The sequence below is a fragment of the Saimiri boliviensis genome, chromosome 13, assembly GCF_048565385.1.
Source record: "Saimiri boliviensis isolate mSaiBol1 chromosome 13, mSaiBol1.pri, whole genome shotgun sequence".
In the NCBI taxonomy this organism is placed as follows: Eukaryota; Metazoa; Chordata; class Mammalia; order Primates; family Cebidae; genus Saimiri; species Saimiri boliviensis.
In genome coordinates this window covers 66,566,688-66,589,093 of record NC_133461.1, presented here as the reverse complement: position 1 = coordinate 66,589,093, position 22,406 = coordinate 66,566,688, and the positions used below count along the sequence as shown (strand labels likewise).

At 40.3% G+C, this 22,406-nt stretch overlaps 1 protein-coding gene across 2 annotated transcripts in view; it reads right to left on the bottom strand.

Moving 5' to 3' along the window:
- RAB31 (RAB31, member RAS oncogene family) overlaps nt 1-22,406 on the bottom strand; it is a 156,851-nt gene that overhangs the window by 35,423 nt on the left and 99,022 nt on the right. For both annotated transcript variants that reach the window (XM_010335629.3, XM_074383776.1), the window contains exons 4-5: nt 13,683-13,754; nt 12,542-12,648 (exon numbers count right to left, since the gene is read on the bottom strand). In XM_010335629.3, the coding sequence (XP_010333931.2) occupies nt 12,542-12,648; nt 13,683-13,754 (179 nt within the window). The remainder of the gene's footprint in view (nt 1-12,541; nt 12,649-13,682; nt 13,755-22,406) is intronic.

Below are 22,406 nucleotides of genomic sequence, written 5' to 3'. Positions count from 1 at the left end.
GACATTCTTGACAGCCCCTCCCTGCCAGCACGTGCCAAACTCACTCCTACCTCCAGGCCTTTGTCCCTGTTCTTCCCCCTTCCTAGAATTTCCTGCCCCACCTGGGACACATGACATCCCATGCCTTTCCTAGTCACTTCAGATGATTCCAACCCCTCCCTTTCCCGAACTCCTCTGTCCGTTCTGAACTGCATCAGACCAACTGGAACTTTATTAAATATAGTCTTATATTGCTCATCGGATATTTTCCCATCCCCTTTCTTGGCTGCCCAAATAGAAGGAAACATTCATAGCTCAAAGGAAAAGACTTTCTCTTTCTATTCTCACAGCACTTTGCTGCCACAAAAGAACCACCAAAACATATTTGCTAATCGAATGACTGAGAGCTGATAGGACTAATTTCTTTCCTCCTACCTTACCCTGTTTTCACTTCTAACACCAGATGCCCTTTTTCTTGGTGTACAACCTCTACTCCAGAAAGGAATTCTTGACTCCCTGGCAGCAGCCCCACCCACCCCTCCCAGTGTTTCCGTGAGAGGCACCAGAGTGCTTCCATAAGATCTTAGAGACCATGAATCCATCTCTCAGAAGAGGTGGGAGAGCATGGGAACAACCCCTGAGCATCTCCTGGGTTGTATTTACGGGAGAGTAGGAGGAATCTTGGGCAAAGGTGACCAGTAACAGCAGAGCCATCTCAAGGTCATTACCCACCACCTCTGAGAAGGTTTCCCCACTTCCCAACCCAGCCCCGATCATCACTATTGTTGGATACCTTCCCACTGCTACCACTTGTAAGAGAAAATAACTAGGTCTGAGGGGTCGTCTCCCATCAGCACTTCCTGATCTCTCCCTCATTCTTCTGATTCATTTGTGGCCCTAAATACACCAGCGAGAGGTGGAACTCCAAGGAAATGCCAAAAGGAGACCCTTGAGCTTGAAAAACAATTCCATTAGAAGCCATGAAATGAAAGACAATGTCCAAAAATGACCAGGGAAGCCTGAAAGAGTTTCAAACTGGCAAGAGTCAAAGAGGATTTGTGTAGAGCCAAGAATTCAAAATCAGGGAAACAAGATCAAGCAGAAGAAATGTAGAGCTAGAACCTGCTATGTGGAATGGATGGGGTTGGAGTAATTTCTCCCAAGAAATGACTTACTATAGCAGCTATAGGTCAAGGCTGTCCGTGCCTGTCAGAGGAAATGTGAGGGAGAGATTTTGGCTTAAGAGCCAGGGTAGGATAGGATACGCTCTTCTTCCTCTCACCTTCCCTCCTTTATGGAGGATCCTGGCCATATGGCCCTAAAGCAGATGGTCCCTGAAATACCACAGCTCCTCTCACGAAGGTCCCAAAGCCAGGCGACCTTAACCCCCTACCCAAGCCAAAGGTAACCAAGTATAGGCTGGATATAAGGGAGTCGAACTATCCAGAAGATGGCCGGGTACAGGGTGCTAGCCAACAGGGGAGCCTCATATTAATTTGAACCCAATCACATTTCTTCTCCTGGTGATTATGAATGTGGGGTATGAAGGGGTCAGGACAGAGAGCCCCTGGAAATGCTTTGGAAGAGATGAAAGATGAGGGGCCAATGATGTCACCGTTGTGTGTGTGTGTTTTTTTTTAATACTTTCAACTTTTTTATTGTTATTGTTTGTTTTCTGAGACGATCTCACTCTGTCACCCAGGTTGGAATGCGCTGGTGCGTTCTCAGCTCACTACAACCTCTGCCTCCTGGGTTCAAGCAATTCTCATGCCTCAGCCTCCCGAGTAGCTAGGATTACAGGCACGCACAACCACACCCAGCTAATTTTTGTATTTTTAGTAGAGACGGGGTTTTACCATGTTGGCCAGGCTGGTCTCTAACTCCCAACCTCAGGTGATCTGCCTACCTCAGCCTCCCAAAGTGTTGGGATTACAGGTGTGACCACCCTGCCTGGCCAATAATTTCAACTTTTATTTTAGATTCAGGGGTATATATGCGGGTTTGTTACACGGGTACGCTGAGTAACACTGAGGTTTAGGATACAACTGATTCTGTCACCCACGTACTGAGCACAAGAGGAAGTTTTGCAACCCGTCCCCAACTCCTTCCTGCCTCTGAAGCCCCCAGTGTCTGTTCCCATCTTTATGTCTATGAGTGCCCAACGTTTACCTCTCCCTTATGAGTGAGAACAGGCAGTATTTGGTTTTCTGTTCTTGGGTTAATGTGCTTAGCATACTCGGTGCCACTTTTGAAACCTGAATGATGATGAGTCATTATTTCCATTCTCCAGGAGGCCTGAAGGGCAAGAGAGAAGCCCAGGCAGTGCAGCCTGCAGATAGAGACCTGGACAGACGCCAGGATAGATTCTGGGACTTCCTCATTCTTCTCTACCATAAACTCCTACTGGCAAAAGCAATGCTTTTCCAAGAATGACCCTTGGACAACTTGTAAAAGGATCACTTTTTTAAATGCACATATCCTCACCTCCCTCTTCTTATTGAATCAGAATCGCTAGACCTGGTTCCTAGAACTGGAATTTTTAACAAGTGCCCTACGGATTCTTAAGTTCATGAAACTTTTCAAACCACTGAGGCAAGGTTACAACCTATTTCTCTTTTTTTTTTTTTTCTTTGCAAGACTCAACTGCCCTGCTTTTTCTGCAAGACCCAGGAAAAGGCCTTTTAGTCTCCTGTTGGGCTCCCCGGACTTTCTGAGATGAAGCTTTCTTTTCTATCTAGACCCTAGGCCAACCTGCCCTCCTAAAATAGCAGAGACCTTGAATTAGCCCCATGCCATGTGCTACTTGTTCAGAAACTCACTGCCAGCCCCAGCTCAGCACGTAGGCTAGGTTCTCTTGCCATCTTGACTAGGCAAGCCAGCTGGTACCCCAGGTCCTGTGGATTCAATCCAGTTGAGGTTCTTATCTTCTTGCAACTCTGTCTGTCCCTTAAATGTCCCCAACTTTGCAAGCCTAACTCCAGCATCAGCAGATGGTGGAGAGAACAGAATGTCCTTCCGCATCAGGAACTGCACACCCTCCGCCCCTGGGAACTCCTCTCCCATGGGGAGGGGGAAGAGCAGCAGAAAGGAAAGAAGGTGACACCCCTGAGCACCTACTCTGTGCAAGTCCAGGACAGTCTTCTCACATTCCACTTTGCTTTCTGTTGAGAGAGGCATTGAATTCAGAGAGACCTACATTACTTCAGTTTCGCAATAATTTGAGCAGAGGGAGATTTTGTTTAGGGTTGCTCGAGATCGGAAAAACCCTCACCAAGATCAGGAACCTAAAAAAAATCCAACCTGAAAATCCTGAATGTGCTTGACCAGATGCCTCTGAATGCCTTCCACTCTGGGAGTGGGGCAGACCTTTATATCGTCTTCTGGAACATGCAAGAAGATGAAACACACTGAACAGGCATCTCTGCCAAGTAATTCTGCACTCAAATGCCTTAAGTGGGCTGAGTCAAGGCTGGAGGGCTAATTCCACTTCCATCCAGCACATGCTCAAAATATGCCAGGCAGAGTTCCTTCCAAGGATCAACAAGCTTACACAACCAAACTGTGTTGGATGAGATCAGTTCCACCAACACACACACACACACACACACATCTATGCACACATATATCTACACACACACCCCTACATACACACTCTCACACACATACACATCTACACACACCACATGCTCATATGCACATACATCTACACATACACTCTCACACGCCCACATACATATACACACATCTATATCCACAATTATCTACACACACACACACACACACACACACCCCTACATACTGTCCTGCTACAACCCCCAGTGAAAAATCAAATACAGTTTTCTGGGAAATACAGGAGAGCAAAGTACTTTGGGATTAGAGTAAAAGAAGGTCAAGCCCTGAATAAGGTCTGGGGTTTAGAGGTTTGGCTAACTCCCCAGAAAAATTATAGCAGCAGGCAGAATCTGGAGCAGCCAGATTGCTGACCAAGAAGTGATTCCCCTGCCATAGAAACATGTCAACAAGCTGGTGCTCACTAGGTTCCCAGGCCCTATCACTTACCGACTATTCCTGTCTCACGGGAGACAGACAATCTGGGCAGAGACCCATGCAGCAGGCTTCCCTTCTCCTCTTTCCTAAATGGGATTTTTTTTTTTAATACAGTAACCCTATTTTTCTTTTGTAACTTAGGTGTGCTGGAGATGGTTAATCATTTGGCCCAGTGTGTTTATAAAACTTTAGTCAAATACATCCATCCCCATTTGCAATTTTTGCCATATATACATATAATATATATAATGATACTACACATACCATCACCTCACTGTTCTAATATTCATTATTTTTATCTAAACTAACTTTTTGTTAATCAGGTCTTTTACTGAAATAACCATAGATTCATTTACACGTAGTTGTAAGAAACAGCACCAAGAGATTCCTCATATACTTTGCCCGGTTACCCTAAATGGTCACATCTTGGAAAACTATGGTATAGTATCACGAAGAGGACATTGTCACTGACGTATTCTATCTTATTCAGATTTCTCCAGTTTTGCTTGTATGCACTTATGTATGTGGGTTAAGCTCTATACAATTTTATCACCTGTGTAGGTTTCTCTGTTCCCCACCGCAGACAAGACACAGAGCAGTACTGACACCACAGGGTGTCTTAGTTGCCCACTTTCCTCCCCATCCCCCACTCCTACTTCCCTTACTACAGCCCCTGGCAATCAGTAATCTATCCTCTATTTCTAAAATGTTATATAAATGGAACCATGCACTGTGAAACCTTTGGGACTGGCTTCACTCAGCACAATTCCCCTGAAGATGCATTCGAGCTGCACGTATCAGGAGTTTGCTTCCTTTTAGTGCTGAGTAGTAGTCCATGGTATGGATGCACCACAGTTTGTTTAGACATTCGTAGCTGAAGGACATCTGGGCTGATCCCAGTTTAGGACTATTACAAATAACGTGTCTATGAATATTCATGTGCAGGTTTTATGTGAACATAAGTTTTCATTTCTCTGGGATAAATGCCCGAGAATGTGATTGCTAGGCCATATGGTAATTGGATGTTAGTTTTGTAAGAAAATGCCAAACTGTTTTCCAGAGTGGCTGTGCCATTTTGCATTCACACCAGCAACATATGGATGACTCAGTTTTTCCATATCCTCACCAGCATTAGGTGTTGTCGCTGATTTTTATTTTAGCCATTCTGACGGGTCTGATGATGATATTGAACGTCGTTTCATATCCTTCCTCACCCTCTTCCTATTCTCTCAGGTGAAATGTTTATGTCTTTTGCCTATTTTCAAGTTGTTTTTCATGTAAGTTTTGAGCGTTCTTTATATAGTCTACGTACTAGTACCTTATAGATAAATAGTTTACAAATATTTCCTCCTTTCATCCTCTTCACATATCAATATTTCACAGAGCAAATAGTTTTAATGTTAAGGGTGTCCAATTTATCAGTATTTCCTCATATAAATCGTGCTTTTAATGATAAGTTTAAGAACTCTTTCTCTAACTGCAGATCTTTACATTTATTTTCTTGGAGAAGTTTTTCTAAAAGTATTATGGGATAACATTTTACATTAAGGCCTGTGATTCATTTTAGATTAATTTTATATAAGGTTGAGGTTTGTTTTTGTTTTTGTTTTGCCTATTGGTGTCTACTCTATTTGTTGAAAAGGTCATCCGTTGATGAAGTGCTTCTTCTGTTGAACTATTTTTGCATCTTTGTCCAAAAATCAATTGAGCATAGACAGGGTGCAGTGGCTCAGGCCTGCAATCCCAGCACTTTGGGAGGCTGAGGTGGGAGAATCACAAGGTCAGGAGATCAAGTCCATCCTGGCCAACATGGTGAAATCCTATCTCTACTAAAATACAAAAAATTAGCCAGGTGTGGTGGTGGTCCGTAGTCCCAGCTACTCGGGAGGCTGAGGCAGGAGAATTGCTTAACCCGGGAGGCGGAGGTTGCAGTGAGCTAAGATAGTGCCACTGCACTCGAGCCTGGCAACAGAGCAAGACTCCGTCTCCAAACAAACAAACAAAAAAAGTCAACTGAGCATATTTGTGTGGATTTATTTCTAGGTTATCTACTCTGTTCCATTGATCTATGCATCCATCTCACTGCCAATACCATATTCTCGCGATTACTGTAGCTATATAGTAAACCTTCATGTAAAACACAGTGATTCGTATCACTACATCCTTCTTTGTCAATATCATTTTAGCTATTCAGTGTCTGTGATTTTCCATATACATTTTAGAATAAGCTTATTTATGTTTACAAAAAACCTTGCTAAAATTTTGACAGAAATTTCATTTAAACCTATATATAACTCGATCTGAAGAGAATGAACATCTTTGCTATGTTGAGACTTTCAATTCATTAACATAATATGTCTCTCCATTTATTCAAGTTTTATTTGACTTCTTTCATCAACATTTTGGACTTTTCAGCATACAACTCCTATATTTGTTTTGCTAAATACATGCCTAAGTATTTCATTTTCTTTGGAGCAACTGTAAAGGATACTGTGTTTTAAATTTCAGTTTCTGCATATTTATTGTTAGTATTAATATATAGAAATGTGATTGATTTTTCCATGTTGCTTTTGTATCCCACAACTTTGTTGAATCCACTTAGTATTTTTAGAACTTTTTTTGGTATATTCTTTAGGATATTCTATGTAGATAATCATGTCATGTGCATAAATAAACTTTTTTTAACAAATTTAAAAGAAATTTTATATCACTGTCATAAATGCAACACTAGTGTCAACTATCATAAAAAGAATGTAATCCTAAAAAATAAATATGATAAAGACAAAATATAATTAAACTCTAGTTAGATACAGTTGTCTGCAGAAGGCCCTCAACCTGATACTTTCTCTCTCTCTCTACGGGAGAATAGCAAGTATAAAAATAGGTGTTAAGGCCAGGTGCAGTAGCTCACGCCTGTAATCCCAGCACTTTGGTAGGCTGAGGCAGGAGGATCACGAGGTCAAGAGATCGAGACCATCCTGGTCAACATGGTGAAACCCCATCTCTACTAAAAATACAAAAATTAGCCTGGTGTGGTGGCATGTGCCCATGGTCCCAGCTACTCGGGAGGCTGAGGCTGGAGAATCGCTTGAACCCAGGAGGCGGAGGTTGCAGTGAGCAGAGATTGTGCCACTGCACCCCAGCCTGGTGACAGAGCAAGACTCTGTCTCAAAAAAAAAAAAAAAAAAAAAAAAAAAAAAACAGGTGTTAAAAACTTAGTGGCATCAGGCTCACATGGAACACTCCCTAGGACAGACCATATACTAAGCCATAAAACAAGCCTCAATAAATGCAAAATAGTGAAAATCACACAAAGTGTGTTTCAGATTATAATGGAATTAAATTAGAAATGATCAAAAGTCAAAGTCTGGGAATTGCACAAATATGTGGAAATCAAACAATATGCTAACTAAATAAACAATGGATTAGAACACAGATTAGAAAACATTTTGAGGTTAGTTAAAAACAAGATATCAAAACCTGTAAGATGCAGCTAGAACAGTGCTTAGAGGAAAATTTATAACTATAAATGCCTACCTTCAAAATAATCTCACATAGATATGCTAACCTTTCTCCTTAGCAAATTAGAAAAAGAGGAGCAAAGCAAATCCAAAGCAAACAGGAGGAAGAAAATAACAATTAGAGGATAAATAAATACAATAGAAAAACAATGAACAGAAATTAACCAAAAACCATTGGTTCTTTGAAAAGGTCAACAAAGTTGACAAACTGTCAGTGAGAAAAAAAGAGATGTTTCAAGTTTATAAAGTTAGGAATGGAAGAGGAGACATCACTACTGACTTTACACAAATTAGAAGGATTATTTAATTGGTCATGGGATAAAAAAAGAAAGATTATAAAAGAATACTATGAACTACACAGCAAATAACAAAGCATTCACATCATGGAGACCAAGTTAATGTAGAAAAACAAAAAGAAATGACATAGATCCTTCACAAACTCTTCTAGAAAATAGAGGAGGTGGGAACACTTACCAACTCATTCTACAAGATTATTGCCCTGATACCAATGCCAGGCAAAGATACTGTAAGAAATGGAAACTACAGACTAATACCCTTTATGAATATAGACATAAAAAATCCTTAACAAAACAATAGCAAACTAAACCCAGCAATGTATAAAAAGGATTATTCATCATGACCAAGTGTGATTTATCCCAGGAATACAAGGTTGGTTTAACATCCAAACATCAATTAATATCTAATGATACAGATTATATCAATAATAAAGGATGAAAAACTACATGATCATCAACAAAAGATGCAAAAAATTTTTTGAAAAAAATCCAACATTTAGTCATGACAAAAAACCTTCAACAAACTAGGAACAGAAGGGAACTTCTTCAACGGAATGAAAGTGATATGTGTAAAACCAAAGTTAATGTGATACTTTCTGGAGAAAGACCAAATACTTCATCCTTAAGATCAGGTAGAAACAAGAATGTCTGCTTTCATTACTTTTATTCCAGATTGTAATAGAGATTCCAGTAAGACAAATTAGTCAGGAAAAAGAACTAAAAGGCACCCACATTGGAAAGGAGGAAGTAAAATTGTCTTTATTCCCAGATAATATAATCTTGTTCATAGAAAACTCCAGATAATTTACTAAAAACAACTTTAATAAATGAGTTTAAAATGAGTTCAAAATTTAACAAAATTAATAAATGAGTTCAGGAAAGTTATAGGATACAAGATAAACACACAGAAGTCAATTGTATTTCCACACATTAACAAAAAGCAATGCCATAAATAGGAAAATAATGCCATTCACAATATCATCAAGAAAAATCAAGTAAGAATAAATAAAACAAATGCAAGGCTTGTATACTGAAAGATATAAAACGTTGTTAAGAGAAATTAAAGGAGACCTAATAAAATGAAAAGACATTTCATGTTGATGGGTCAGAAGACTGAAAATTGCTAAGATGGCAATAATACCTGAATTGGCCTAAAGATTCAACAAAACTTCTATTAAAATCAGAGTTGCCTTTTATTTTTCAGAAATTAAGAAATAGGTCCTAAAATTCATATGAAAATGTTAAGGGTCCAGAATGCCAAACAATCTTGAAAAGGGGAACAAAGTTGATCGAATCCATTTTTAATTTCAAACTTACTACAAAACTACAGCAATCAAAATAGTGTAACACTGATATCAGGACAGACACATAGATCAACTGAATAAAGTTAAAAGCACAAAAATAAGACCACATTTATGGTTGACTAGTTTTTGACAAAGGCCCCCAAAAGATTCAATGGGAAGGACATCATCTCTTCAACAACTAGTGTTGGGGTAATTAGATATCCACATGAAAAAAGATGAATTTGAACCCCTATCTTATATTGCATATCAAAAGTAACTCAATGTGGATGACAGACCTAAATGTAAGCACTAAGAAAACATTAATAAATATTTGTGATGTTCAATTAGTGAATCACTTGGGCACAAGACATAAAAGAAAAACATGATAAACTGGACATAAACTTCTGCACGCAGTAAAAATTGTGAAAAGACAACACACAGAATGACAGAAAATATTTGCAAATTATGTGTTTGATAAGAAACTTTTATTCAGAATACATAAAGAACCCTTATAATTCAATAATAAAAAGACAAATAATCCAACTAAAATTTAGGCAAAGAATTTGAAGAGACATTTCTCCAAAGAAGATATATAAAAGGCCATAAACATGTGAAAAGATATTTATTATAACATCATTCGTCATTAGGAAAGCCACAATGACACAATCTCACACCCACTAGGATGTCTATAATCAAAAAGACAGGTAGTAAGTGTGAGGATGTGGATATCTTGCAGTTACCTTGGAAAACAGTTTTTGAGTTCCTCAAATTATTAACTAGAGCTATCATATGAAACAGAAATTCCACTCCTAGGTACATATCCTAGAGAGATGAAAACATACATGCAACACAAAATTTGTACGTGATTGTTCATAGCAACATTTTTCATAGTAGCAAAAAAGTAGAAACAATTCAAATGTTAACGTGTGCATGAATAAATGTGCATGTGGTAAATGTGGTATATCCATACAATGAAATATTATTCAGCCATAAAAATGAATGCATGACTGACACATGCTACCTCAAACACATTATGTTAGCTGAAAGAAGGTGGTCACAAAGGACCACATATTATATGATTTCATTTATGCAAAATGTCCAGAAAAATGTCCAAATTTAGGGGAACAAAAGGTAGATTAGTGATTACCAGGGCTAGGAGCTGGAAATTTAGAGTGACTATCAACGGCATGACGTTCTTCACAGAGTGACGGAATTGTTCTAAAATTAGATATGAGATGATTGTACAAGTCTAAAAATATACTAACATTCATTAAATTGTACATTTAAAACAGGTGAATGTGATGTTTTATAATTTACCTCAATACAACATATTTAATGTTTAAAACTTAAAAATTAATTTGTGTTCAACCAGTCTTTCTAACTGACCTAATCAGAGGCTTGAAGGCAGTCAGCTTCTTGTTGCCTGATTTAATAATAAGCACCATCTAAAATAACTGTGTATAACAAAAGATATACATGCCACATTTTAAAACACAATTGTGGGATCTCGAGGAGCCACATTCTGACCTAGCTGAGGCCAAACAAGAGGGGAAAAGATACTACCAGGGAGGCAGGATGCATGGGACAGTGGCCCCACGACACCACCACTAGAGGTAGCAGCTCGATGGCCCTGCATTTTCTCCCACTGGGGATAGAGAAGCTGCAAGTAAATTCATGGTTGGAAGTGAGATGAATAGATTATGTTAGCTGGGGCACTTTGAAAATTGCACATATAAGAATCAGCTGAGCACAAATCAGAATGGCCATCAAGAAGAATGCTGTACCTGTGCATAAAAGGCGAATTCCACCCTGAAACACAGAGTATCTTTGGGTGCTGGTAGCCACACCAGTATGTCACAGATACGTTTTGTCTGGCCAGACTCACTTTTCTAGGAACTGCCCCTCTTCAAGGCCACCCGCCTTCCCATTCTCATAGTAATGCTGGGAAATATCATCTCGTACTACCCAATTCCCTCTTGGCCTTATACGCCTTTTCTTAATGTGGGCAATTCCTCCCTGGCATTTTAAACTGGAAATGAAAAGAATGCCAGGCCAGTATCTCTCCAGAGACTAACTCTGGAACATGTCAAATGCCAGAGCTCAAGGCAATTCTGTTTTTACCAGTACCTTCCAATAAATTCCCCTTTCTCCTGAATTGTGTTTTGGTTCCCTGTAACCAAGAATCCTAACTGATACTATTCAAGTTTAAATCGTTTTCTGCTTAAATTCTAGTCCATCAGCATTCCCACAATACACAGGACTTGGTTCCACTTAAAGGTGCACATTAGTCACATAATCAGGGGATGTTAGAGATAGCACCAACAGCAAAGGTCGTCTCTACCCACCTATCTTGCCCTTCCCATGACAAAGGTTAAGGTGATTCTGCTGGGAACACTAGACAAGCAAGTTGTTTGAGGATTACAGTAAAGAAGGTAGATATCTGAACTAAGTCTGGGAAGTTTAAAGACTTGTCCAAATCCCAGAAAAACAAACGATTAAATGCTGTTTATGGCTGTTATTATAAACCAACCAGATGCAATGTGATATAAAGCTTTCGAAATCCCAAAGAAACAGAACAATTTTTTAAATGCTATGTTAAGAGCTTTTGCAAGACCATTTCCACTATTTATTTCACTTTGGTTTAATCACGTTTTGATTAGCAAAACGAGAAGCATGATGTAGCTGTCTTTATGAAAATCAACTACTAGAATTCCTGAGAATGAAATAACCAAGGGAATGGAGATACCACAAATTTACTATTTCCTTTTTTAAAATAATGTATTTATTTAGCAAAATACCTAGCTTACCAGACTAGGTAAAGCTATCATCAAATCTCTAATTCATGTGTACTGGATTCACAACTTCTTTCCAGATTATAGCAAATTCAATAACCCAACACCACTGGGGGAAGTCAAGGTACTCATATACAATGTGTCGTATTCTGATTTTAGAACAAAATGGTGATATTATGTACTTGACTATATCCTTAAGATAAAATCTAGACCTAAAACAAACAGGTATACTATGAAAAATATTAAGAATTCTAATGGTCATTACCATAGAAAAGTGTTACTAAAATTGTGCTAGTAGTAATAATGATAATAATAATGGAAAAAGTAACAACAGAAATAATAAACCATCTAGCCCAAAGATATGTAGAGTCAGGGATGTAACTGTGTTATGTACAGGAGTTATGATTTTAATATTTATCATTGTAGAGTACATCAGATTTGCATTTCCCTATCATTTTCTCTTATTTCTTCACTGGTTGAATCAATGCCATATTGCCTACCACGAGTGAAAGGCCATTAATCAAGTTATTACACTGAGGGCAGACATAACAAAGGCGTGACACCTTTGTACACTCAGAGATGGAGGATAAAATCTACACAGAAGAGACTTAAATGCATGTTACCTAATATCCGAGAGGTCGCACTTGTTTCCAGCGATGGCCATTACAATGTTTTCCGGACCGTGTTCTTTCAGCTCCTTGACCCACTTCTTCAAGGTATAAAATGAATCCTAAAACAACAGTATACACACATCACTGGAAAGACCCCTCAGTATAATATTTCAACCAAGTAGAAATACAAGCCCTGTACAATTTAATGGAGAAAAATATTTTTAGGAGACTCTTGCAGATTAACACACTACCTCTGGCTAGGCACAAAAGTTAATGTTAGCTGAAATACACTTACATAGACCATATAAAGTTTTCCAAAATTAAAACTCGATCCAGTTAAGAAAACTGTATCTGTGATTTTCTCCTATACATTTAAACAGCAAAATCAATTTAAAATGATAGCCTGGACTCTGCACATGAATAGGAATAACAGGACTAAGTAAATGCTCATGCTTACACCTAGAAATAAACCTATATATTTAGAGTCCCGTCTTCCCGTTGGGCCTTCACTCACAATCGTCCTCTAGAAACAGGCCGAGGACAACACGCCACATTTAGGTAGACGCAGTCAGGAATTCGTGGAAGGTAACAGTGATGGGTCATTAAACTAACAGTCTTAGGTGCTGAGGCAACACTCCAGAGGAAAAAAGCAAATAATTCAAGTTGCAGGAGTGGGAAAAAATGTCATCAAACCACTGCAGTTACTTGTTTATGGAAGTCTAAGACCTTCAACATGATAAATAAAAATATATTTATATTACATATACACACACACAGATTCACTTATATACACATAAATGTTATGCTTGGTATTTTAAGTATGTGGTATGACTGAAACACTAAGAAAAATAAGCATTCCATAATTATAAAGCATGCAGAAATTAAAATCCATTTTCCTTTTCTTAAAAAGCTGACATTCTGCAAAATAGTACCAGCAGGCATGACTTTGCCTCTACAGTCAGTTTTAAGAATGAATGGTCACTGTTGTTTAATTTAGCAGATAATATGGAATGTTTTGTTACATATACATGAAATAAACTCAATATATAGTGGCAGGCTACTGGCAAGATGCAAGCAGTGACGTCTCTGCTTCAGTCTCTCTAAGTGAGACACCTGACAAATGGCATCTAAATTCTGAAGGAGACATTCTTACCTGCTTCGTAATATCATACACAATAACAGCAGCAGCTGAGCCTCGATAGTACATGGGAGCCAACGAATGAAACTGTTTAAGAACAATGAAAGGTTTTAGGCCAAAGTGAACAGACTTTATTCAATCCCAAATTAAATACAAAATTTTTATTCTACATCATCCCTACAGGATCCCTAAATTCCTTCCCCCTCTAATTGTTTCAGGGCTCATATTACTACTTACTTTCTTTGAGACAGAGTTTCACTCTTGTCACCCAGGATAGAGTGCAATGGCATGATGTTGGCTCACTGCAACCTCCACCTCCCGGGTTCAAGCGATTCTCGGGCCTCAAGATCCCGAATACCCAGGATTACAAGCATGTGCCACAACATGCAGATAGTTTTTGCATTTTTATTAGATACAGAGTTTCACCATATTGGCCATGCTGGTCTCAAACTCTTGACCTCAGGTGATCCACCCGCCTTGGCCTACCAAAGTGCTGGGATTACAAGTGTGAGCCACCAAGCCTAGCCCCAGGGTTCATATTAAATAATAAATTTCCCTGTTCGTCAACACATATATATGCTTGTGGTTTATTGACCGTGAAAACTACTCTTGGGTAAAGGCCAAAAACAAATTTTATTTTAAATGTTGCCATCCTGTGAATTTTCTTTTCTCTGCTGCTCATCATTTCTCTAATATGACTGACCCAGGGCAATCTCATTAGAATTATACAGCAGTAAAGAAAAGATGTATGGCTAGGAGAGGGAAAGGGATCACAGGCAAAGATCACAGGACCCTGGCTGAGCCATTAATGAGGACCACTCAGCAAGAGCAGCTTTGGCAGCAGCTGCCTCAAGTCTGGAGGGCTGCCACCTCTCCAATGCAGGCTTCCTCACCTACCTAAGGTCTGCAAATGACCAGACAGCAGAGGAGCTGCATTCCAAAACTTTAACAAAGGAAGTGCTGCTGGTCACTAGCATCGTTCGTCCCCAAACAGGATAGCTCATTAGTCTTGGAATGCATACATTTCATGTACATTTTGGAGAAGGGTCCAGTCTTAATCTGCATCTTTTTTTTTAAATTAAAAAATATCCTGGAGGGGCCAAGCATGGTGAGTCACGCCTGTAATCCCAGCAATTTGGGAGGCCGAGGTGGGGGGAAATCACTTGAGGTCAGGAGTTTAAGGCCAGCCTGGCCAACATGGCGAAAACCCGTCTCTGCTAAAATTACAAAAATTAGCTAGGCATGGTGGTTGGCACCTGTAATCCCAGCTACTCGGGAGACTGAGGCAGGAGAATCACTAGAACCCAGGAGGCAGAGGTTGCAGTGAGCTGAAATTGTGATATTGCACTCTAGCCTGGGAAACAGAGACTCTGTCTCAAAAAAAAAAAAAAAAAAAAATCCTGGAAGGGTTTTGAAAGTCAATAAGAAAAAGATGGCTTAATAGAAAAATAGACAAAGATATATATAGGTAAATTTCAGAAGACATATAAATTGCCAATAAATATTTTAAAATATGTTCAATTAGAACTGGAAGAACATCAATAAAAATAGGCACTTATAAATTATTAAACTGTAAAAAGATTTATGATGTTCAGCATTGGTGTAGGTTTGGGAAGGGAGAGATGCATACTCTACATGGAATATGCTTAATATCTTTTTTCAAAGCTGTTGGTAATGTAATCAAAAGTTGAAATGTGCATCCCATTTGACCCAGCAATTCCACTTACAGGAGTATATCCTGGAGTGACCATCACACACAGGAAGACACATCCCTGTACTGCATATGGGAGCAAACGCGAACTGACTCATGGGATAATGTTATGAACTGAATGTTTGTCTCCCCTAAAATCCATGTATTAAAACCTCAACTCCCAACGTGGTGGTACTAGGAGGTGGGGCCTTTGGGAGGTAATTAGGGTTAAATGAGGTCACAGATAGAATTAGTCTCTTATAAGAAGAGAAAGAGACCAGATCTCTCTTCTCTCCCCGCCCTGCCCCTATGTGAGATACAGCAAGAAGGTGAGTATTTGTATACCCATCTGCAATGGGGCTCTCACAGGCAATGAATCTGCTAGCACTTTGATCTTGGACTTCCCAGCTCCCAAACGTTAAGAAATAAATGTGTGTCGTTTAAGCCACCCAGTCTATGTTATTTTGTGCACAGATTAAGACATATATGTATGTAATGATATCCTATAACCATTGAAATGATGATTTTTATTTATAGAAAAAGATATCTTTGACATACTATTAAATGAAAACGTCTCAAAGCAGCACATATAGCATATAATGTATCATTTATTATGTGCTTAATGTATCATTATATGATAATATAATGTAGGGTAAAATGTGTGTGGGAGTATGTCTCTGCATGCAGAAATAACATGAGGTCCCTCTAAATCTCAAGAGGTGGGATTTACAGTGATTTTTACATTTTCCTTATAAGCATTTGTATAGCATAAATTTTTAGAATGAGTTTTAAGTAATATGGCTTTTAAGTTTTGAACAAAGCAGCTGTTTTTTATTAGGCAGTGGGGAGAGAGCAGGGAGGAAGGAGAAGTGGATCCTGAAGCCTTTCTGGCAAGTGCCAAAACCCTAACTCATTATTTGCTTTCCCACAATACTCATCATTGGATCAATACTTGCCAAACTGAAATGATGATATTTGGAAATCTGAAGCACACGGAATCCCCAGGTTTCCCTGTTACTGCACTGAGGAATGCAGTCAAGGCACTCACAAAAGTGTGGAAAGGAAGCGGCTACCCTCCCTGCCTCCAGACCCTCCATGCAGGACTCTATCCTGAAGAGAAAGGACTCTGGAGCCTCCGTGGGTTTCAGAAAAGAGAGAGGTTGCTCAGGGTGAACCAAAGAGTTCACAGCTGAACTGTGCATTGGCCGAAGATGCTAAAGAGCTGCCGGCCCCACCCACTGCCCCCATTCCAGAACACACCTGGGGACAGCAGCATTTGCCATGCATGCCTTTCCATACTCACTGACCGCCCAACACTGTGTTTGGCATAATTATTAGGCATCCATAAATCTATTTTTAACTCGTCATTTGGCAATCAACTCCTTACATGTAAAAAACAAAATCAGAATTCCTGCCCAAAGGGAGGAAAAAGCCATAAATTTTTTGGAAACATTCATGCTTTGCAAAGGCGCAGATAAAGTCTCCTTTTACCCAATTATACAAAATGCCCATTTTTTTTTTCAAAATAGCCTCCATATAAGAGTGGTTCATGTAAACACACAAAGTAGCAGTCAGTACAAAGTTTATTTCCCAAAAGTGAAGATATTCATGGACTCAAGCTCAAAGAGGAGCAAACTGCGGGTGTCTTCTAAGACAGAGTTCATTTTAGGCTAAAACACCACGAACTGAATCTAAAACAGTCACTGGTGTGGAAGTCTGATGAATTATTGAAGAGATCTTGGTATATAATGCATTACTCATTCTTTCCTTCCTCCAAATGGAATCACTTTGAAATAAATCTGTTGGTGAAACCACTTAAATGACTTTATTACTGGGGACTTGAGGGTTTTAATGAGTTAGAAGTTCACGTCTCAGTTCCAAAACCCAATAATGCATTGACCAAAGGATGATCTTGGTGGAGGACACAAAGATAAATCACTTCTAGTCTACAAAGTATATACTTTACCCCCTTACAAATAGAAAACAAAAGCACCACCATCAGCCTTAGTAGTCAACACGACATAATTCAATTCCTGTGGGGTCAGAATTAAGACTGATGGAATGCTCACATAAAAAGATTCTTCTAGAAATAAAGTTCACAGTCACAGGATGCTGATAAAGCTTTATTTTTCCATCTTACCTTGAAAGGTTATTTGAAAATTAGCACAACAGATGCCAGTCCAAAATCCCTTCTTTTCTGACTACCCAACAAAACATCCAGAAGCCCAAATTCAAATGTTGAGAAAATGTTCAGATGTCACTCGGTTATTTAGAAACAGCACAGGGAACTCTGAAAAGCCAGTTCGTCTCCTCAAAAGAAACAGCTGTTTATGTCCTTAGTGTGTGTGATTATTTGTTTTTTAATTGCTGGGGGTCCCTAGGGTAGAGAAGGGTAGGGTCTTCTTCAAGCTCTTGGAGCTTCTCAGACTGCTCAGCTTCCGCAGATGGACACTAACCCTGCCCCACCTACAGCAGCTGGCAGAAAATAATCGAACATGACCTTTCTGGAAAGCAGCTGGGCAATGTGTCTCAAGAGTCTTGCAAATGTTCAGATACTTTGATTTGACAATTCCACCTCTTAAGGAAATAATCAGAGATGGTTACAAAGTAACCAGCATTCATTCGAGAATTATCAATGATGCTGAAAAACTGTAAGCAATCTCAATGCCTAACAGTTAAGGAACAGACACATAAATTTTGGCTTAGCCATATGAGGGAATATCCAGCAGCAATTAGACTCAGGTGTTTGTAAAATATTCATGGTGCGTGAATCAAGATAGCCTAGTGTGGTATTTTCCCCAGGGTCTTCTGGAAAACACTGAGCCACCTCAAGGTGGCCAGGAAGAAAGGAAAAAAAAAAAAAACAACAACACCCTTTTTTCCTGGGCAAATAAGTTTGAGAAACACCACATATAATAATGCTTCTCTGGAGGTTTACAAAGCATAATTACTGCATTAAAAGCTCTGAAAATTTCTACAGTAAAGAAACCTATGTATTTTGGTTTTAGTTCAGAATTCCTCGTTCATTTAGAAAATCTTTTTTCAAGTACTATTTATTAACATCTAGAGACCTAGTGTGATCAAGACCTACCTTAGGGGCAGTGGAGAGAACTGGACTCAAAGAGAGTCCTGAGGCTTGACCTGGCTCTATCCTGCTTTTCATAGTTTGTGAAACAGGTCCAGGGGTTGGGGTCGAAGACGAAGCTGAGGTTTTTCCAGCTCTGTGACAACCCTCCAGAGCTCACAGCCGAGGTGAAAACAGGCTTAGGATGGAGGCTCTCATTTTCCCTGCAGCACATGCCTCTTGTTTTCCCATCCTGTACTGCCTTATGTGTGCACACACGCACACACACACATCCGCGGGTATACACACACACACACACACACACACACACACACACACACAACTCAGCAGCACAATGGAAAGTCTTATTCCAGGAAATCTCCTAATCCTTTAGACCACCCACTCTGCCCCAGGCAAAATTCCTTAAATGCAAGTTTGTGGCATCATAAATTCTACAGCAGCAAAATCCTGCAAATCAGGAATGAGCAGTGGTGGAAGAAAATACATGAAGTTTCCAAACAAGCACAGCTCCAGCTGAGCTCTGCCTCCCAGATGAGAATTATCCAAGCCAGAATGCTCTGGCATCAGGTCCAGGAACTCAGAGGGATGGGCTTTGTATTATGATTTCCAGAGGACACTCTGTCCCTGTTGAGTCGCTCAGGCACGGTCTGGGCGCCCATGCTGCTCCGTGGCCGGTCAGGTGCCAGCGCACAATCGGAGGTTCTCACCCTCCCAAGGCCACCATCGGGGAAGAGTCAAGGGCAGATGCCAAATAGCCCAAGGTCCACTGGGATCCAAACAGAGGGAAGTGGTAGAAGAAAATTCCTGAAATTCCCAACATTCTCAGCTGGCAAAAGTTGAATGGAAAAACACATTACTGAATGTTCTTTCTGTGCCATTCAGAAGAATGCTTCCGACTTTTACATAGACCCTCTCTCTCCACAGAAAAGCAGAGGCCTAGTTAATATGCCGACTCAGATGTCCTAACACCCTAGTGTATGCAGAGTTGAATAAAACAGGCCTGGGAGACAACACTTCGAATGATTAAGACGTTCTCTATGAATAATGACAGTACAGATAAACCCCCACTTGCTATTTCTGAATTATTCAAAAAATTATTTCTATTATATCATGATATATTACTTCTGCAATGACAGGGGGTATCTTTTTCTTTTTTCCCTTTCTTTCATTTTTCTTTGAATGTGTTGTTAGAGTCAAAAAGCTTTCTCAGCACTCAGGGATCCAAGGGTTGAAGCAACAGTTCCAGGAGGAAGCTGGGTTTCAGAAGTGACCTTGATCAGCACCTGATTCTTTTCTGACAAGATGTGCTGCAAGCCTCATTTAGCAGAAAATGACACAACACAAACCCAAACATCTTTCCACAAAAACGGTGTTGGGAGGAAGCCATGGATTACTTTTACCGATTAATTGGGACAGGGTCTTGCTCTGTCACCCAGGCTAGAGAGCCGTGGTGCCATCACGGCTCACTGCAGCCTCAACACTCCTCCCATTTCAGCTTCCCAGGTACCCGGGACTACAGGTGTGTACCATCATGGCTGGTTAGTTGTCTTTTTTTTTTTATGTTTTTATAGAGACAAGATCACACTATGTTGCCCAGGCTGGTTTCAAATTCCTAGGCTCAAGTCATCTTTTTTGCCTCAGCCTCCCAAAGTGCTGGGATTAAAGGCATGAGCCACCGCACTAGCTGGATTAGTGTTATTTAAAAGACAATGTAATGAATTAGAATATTCCAATCCCTGAATAATGTATAAAAGAGAAATAAATTATTTAATATGCTGTAGAAATGCATTTTTCCCACCTATGAAGTTGTCTAAGGGCAGTGAACCTCAGCTCATATTTCTACATGTTGGCAAACAAGTAGAATTTCCTAAAACTCCAGAACTATGCCCCATCCCACTCCTAGGTATGGTTATTTACATCACACACAGCCACCGTGCTGTGCATTTAGGGACAAAGCTAGGATGGACCACGAGGATCACAGAAAGTTGGTCTTGTCTTGCCCTCTCTCTGCTCTGCCAAGGTTGGCTTGGCCCCTCCCATCCTTAGCCCTTATGGTCACAGTAAGCATCCCATGTTCAGGACAGCATCCTCCCTGCACAGCCCTGAGGAGGTCTCCGAACAGACCCCATCACACCAGATCCATTCAAAAGCATGTGGCGTCATTTCTCCCAATGTGACCAGAGCCCCGGACTCTGCACTTTACTGTGTGCCAACCCAGGCTAGTCGGCATGGCCTTCAGACCTGGCCCCAGCTCTATCACAGCCATGGCTCCCTCCTGTCTGAGCAAAATTTGTCTTGCCTTGACTAGATGTCCAAAGTTTCCATGAGAGCCTTCAAGTATCCGGTGAGCTCCAAACTGGCCACATAGCTGCCAGAGAGAGCCTGTTTTGAAGTGCTGGATTATGATATTTATTTATATTGACCACAGAGTGCATTTATTCTTAACTTTTACTGTGGAAATTTTCAAGCATATCCACAAGAAGAGAGACTAGAATAATGAACTTCCCTCTTCTCATCCCCTGGCTTCAAGATCACCGCTAACACACAAACCACTGGCTTCCTTTCCACCTCGTCTCACCTCCTGCTCCATCCCCACCCCTGGAGTATTTTTAAGCAAATACTTAACATCATCTTATGTTAACTGAACATCAGAGCAATTGATGTTTTCTTATTTAAGTCATATTGTTTCACATCCCTGTTCAGAATCCTACCAACTTAGTATAAATGCCAAGCTCCATTCTATGGCGTCTTAGGTGGGCCCTGGTCCCTTGTCAGGCCCCTCCCCTGCCTGTCTCCAGCCCTGGCCTTCTCGCTGCTCCCTGAACACACACAGGCCCTGGGAGTCTCAGCACTTTCCCCGATGCCTTCTGGCAGCCTGAACCCTCCTTCACCAGCATCCTCAAGGTCCCTCCCTCACTTCTGACACACCTTTCCACCCTCCCTGAGAACATTTCCTGATGAATCCTTATCTGGGCCACAGCAAGGACTCAAATATTTAATGACTGAAAGCATGTAGTAAAAATCAATAACCCTGTGAAACGAGGGAGAGAAGACAGAATTGTTCCAGTTATTCAGATGAGAAAACTGAGGCTCAGCATCGTTAAGTGAATTGCCCAAAGACACACAGCTCTTAAATGATGGGACTAAACTTTGAACACAGGTCTTGACTACAAAATTCCATGCTTTTTCCATTCCTATGTTACTTCTCTGAAATGAAATGTTGCTTCAGTTGATGTAATTAAGACATAGGTTTATATGAAATGTATTCAACAAACAGTACCTCACTGTTTGAACACTTAGTATGTGGCAGGCACTATTCTGAGCAGCAGAGAAACTGCTGTGTGGGGGGCAGAATAGTGTCCCCCAAAGAGGTCCATGTCCTAATCCCCATCACCTGTGACTATGTTAGGGTGCATGGGAAAAGGAATAGTGCTCATCAGCTGACCTTCAGGGGAGGACATTATCTTGCATTCCTGGGGTAGGCCTAGTGTCCTCACAAGGCTCCTCATCAGTGAAAAAGGGAGGCAGGGGAGCGGAAAGAGATTTGAAGATGCTACTCTGCTGGTTCTGAAGACAGAGGAAGGGTCTACAAGCCAAGGAATGTGAGTGGTCTCTGAAAAAGGCAAGGAAACAGATTCTGCTCTTGTACCTCCAGGAAGGAATAAGGTCTGCAGCTTTTTAAATTTTATTCCAGTGAGACCCATTTCTTTTTTTTTTTTTTTTTTAATCTTTTTATGTTTTTGTTTTGAGATAAGGTCTCACTCTGTTGCCCAGGCTGGAGTACAGTGGTGCAATCTTGACTCACTGCAGCCTCAGCTCCTGGGCTCAAGTGATCTTCCTGTCTTGGCCTCCTAAGTAGCTAGGACTACAGCTGCATGTCATTACACCTGGCTGATTTTAAAAAATTTTTTGTAGAGCTGGGAGTTTCACTATGTTGCCCAGGCTGGTCTGGAACTCCTGGGCT